Source organism: Ammodytes marinus, assembly GCF_949987685.1.
Source record: "Ammodytes marinus genome assembly, contig: scaffold_529, whole genome shotgun sequence".
In the NCBI taxonomy this organism is placed as follows: Eukaryota; Metazoa; Chordata; class Actinopteri; order Uranoscopiformes; family Ammodytidae; genus Ammodytes; species Ammodytes marinus.
In genome coordinates, this window is record NW_027648062.1 from 1 (window position 1) to 2,500 (window position 2,500).

At 44.0% G+C, this 2,500-nt stretch overlaps 1 protein-coding gene across 1 annotated transcript in view; it reads left to right on the forward strand.

Moving 5' to 3' along the window:
- The first annotated feature begins 12 nt into the window (after positions 1 to 12).
- LOC307271120 (exportin-T-like) overlaps positions 13 to 2,500 on the forward strand; it is a 9,680-nt gene continuing 7,192 nt past the window's right edge. Inside the window, exons 1-4 of the mRNA XM_080054993.1 lie at positions 13 to 33; positions 541 to 635; positions 1,026 to 1,095; positions 1,725 to 1,963. Coding sequence (XP_079911119.1) covers positions 541 to 635; positions 1,026 to 1,095; positions 1,725 to 1,963 — 404 coding nt within the window. The 5' untranslated portion in view covers positions 13 to 33. The remainder of the gene's footprint in view (positions 34 to 540; positions 636 to 1,025; positions 1,096 to 1,724; positions 1,964 to 2,500) is intronic.

Here is a 2,500-nt window from a genome sequence, read left to right on the forward strand (position 1 = left end):
GAGAGAGAGACTCAGCACATCCCCAATGTTCTGGTGAGGGAATATACTCATGTTTAACATTAGATCATGTGTGTTTTTCATAGTCTGTGTGTAATGTGTTATAAATTAAAGGTGTAGTCAGTGATTCTGGAGAACGCTGTTAATAATAATAATAATAATTGATAGGTTTTATATAGCGCTTTATTGCCAAGGCACTCAAAGCTCTTTACAGGGTTCCAGGTTCCATTCATTCACACACAGTCATACTGGTGGTGGTAAACTACGATAGTAGCCACAGCTGCCCTGGGGCAGACTGACGGAAGCGTGGCTGCCATTCAGCGCCTACGGCCCCTCAGACCACCACCTCAAACATACAGCAGTCATACACATTCACACGAGGCAAGGTGGGTGAAGTGTCTTGCCCAAGGACACAACAACCATGACACAGGTGGCAGGGCGGGGATCGAACCGCCAATCCTTGGATCATTGGCCGACCCGCTCTACCACCTGAGCCACGGTCGCCCACAATGTTAAATAACTGATTGTGTTGTTTACTATCAGATGGCGTTTCTAGACCAGAGAGGATTGAGACACAACAGTCCGAAGGTTCGCAGCAGAGTCGCTTATCTCTTCTCTAGATTCGTCAAAACACTGCAGTGAGTTTCACTTCACTTTATACACACACACTCAGATACACACACACACGCACAGATATACACACACACACACACAAACAAACAGATACACACACAGATATATACACATACAAGCAGATATACACACACACGCACACTCACACACCCTCTCTCTCTCGCTCTCTCGCTCTCTATACACACACACACACACACAAGCAGATACACACACTCTCTCTCTCACACACACACACACTCTCTCACTGACTCTCACACACAAGCAGATACACACAGGCACGCACTCTGTCTCACACACACACACACGCACACACAGACACACACACACACTCTGTCAGTCAGTCACACACACACACACTGTATATTGGTCTTAACATCAGTGCTTTGTGTTTGCAGTAAACACATGACAGCGTTCATCGAGGACATTCTGACCAGAATCCAGGACCTGTTGGAACTGGCTCCTCCTGTAAGTAACATATTCATCCTATGTCTTTTTTGGGCCTTTTTGCTTTTTATTAGACAGATTGGAGAGACAGAGTTGCCCTACCCTTCTTTTATTCGCTTTTAAATGTTTTATAATGTGTTTTATGTATTCTAATCTTGCCCCCTGTAAAGCACTTTGAGTGGCCTTATGTCTGAATTGTGCTATATAAATAAACTTGCCTTGCCTTACCCACTGAGCTACGGGCGCCCCATTTATCCTGTCTTTTTTTTTTTTTTTTTTTTTTTTGGGGGCATTTTTCATGCTTTATTGACAGTGTGAAGAGACAGCGGTGAAATGGGGCAGAGAGGGGCGTGACATGCAGAGAACCGTATTAAATGTTTAGCAGGGCTCCACAGTGCCTCTATTTATAATAGTATTAATAGTGTCTGTCTCTCTGTCTCTCCCTCTCTCTCTCCCTCCCTCCCTCTCTCTCTCCCTCCCTCCCTCTCTCTCCCCCTCCCTCTCTCCCTCCCTCTGTCCCTCTTTCTTTCTTTCTTTCTTTCTTTCTCTCTTTCTTTCTTTCTCTCTCCCTTTCCTTCTTCCTCCCTCCCTCTGTCTCCCTCCCTCCCTCTCTCTCCCTCTCTCTCTCTCCCTCTCCCTCCCCCCTCCAGGATAATGGCTTCCTGTCTTTGCTGACCAGTGACGACCAGCTCTTCATGTTTGAGACGGCGGGCGTGCTGATCGTGAACGGCGACAGCCCCGTGGAGAGGAAGCAGGCTCTGATGCGCTCTCTGCTGCTGCCGCTCATGGAAGCGTTCAGACTCCTGCTCAACAAACTGTCTGTGGAGACGGAGGAAGACAGACAGGTGGCGCTGGCAGACTGCCTCAGCCACGCCGTCGGATTCGCTAGGTAACAAAGTAAATCTATTCAAAATAAAAATGTTATTAATAAATTTTAAGTTGCTATCTCTCTTTTTTCATAATCTATTTAATAATTAATTTTAAAGGGGCAGTGTGTAATATGACATCATCAAGAAAGTTCTACAAAGTTCTAGAATGCAACACTCCCTGGGTAACCCCACCCCTTTAGAATAATAACAGAAGCTACAGTGGCCTTCAAGGACAAGAACAATTCTAAATTCTAAACAATGCACCTGATGACATTCCAACCAACATGGATTCCTCCATAAGACCTGCCTGCTCAATGTACAAAATGTAACATTAATATTTGTAATTCTCCGCTCAGGAGGATAATTCAGATTATTGGCAGAGGTGATTTTACACCAATGAGGACATATTTATGAATGAGGATATTGATTTTAAGCTAATACATTACTTAAAATGTTACACAGTGTCCCCTTAAAAAAACATTTTCTATTCTTAATTTGGAAGAACTCTTAGATTCAGTCTTAAAATGAAAATGTTTCTTAGTTTTAGTCACATTTTA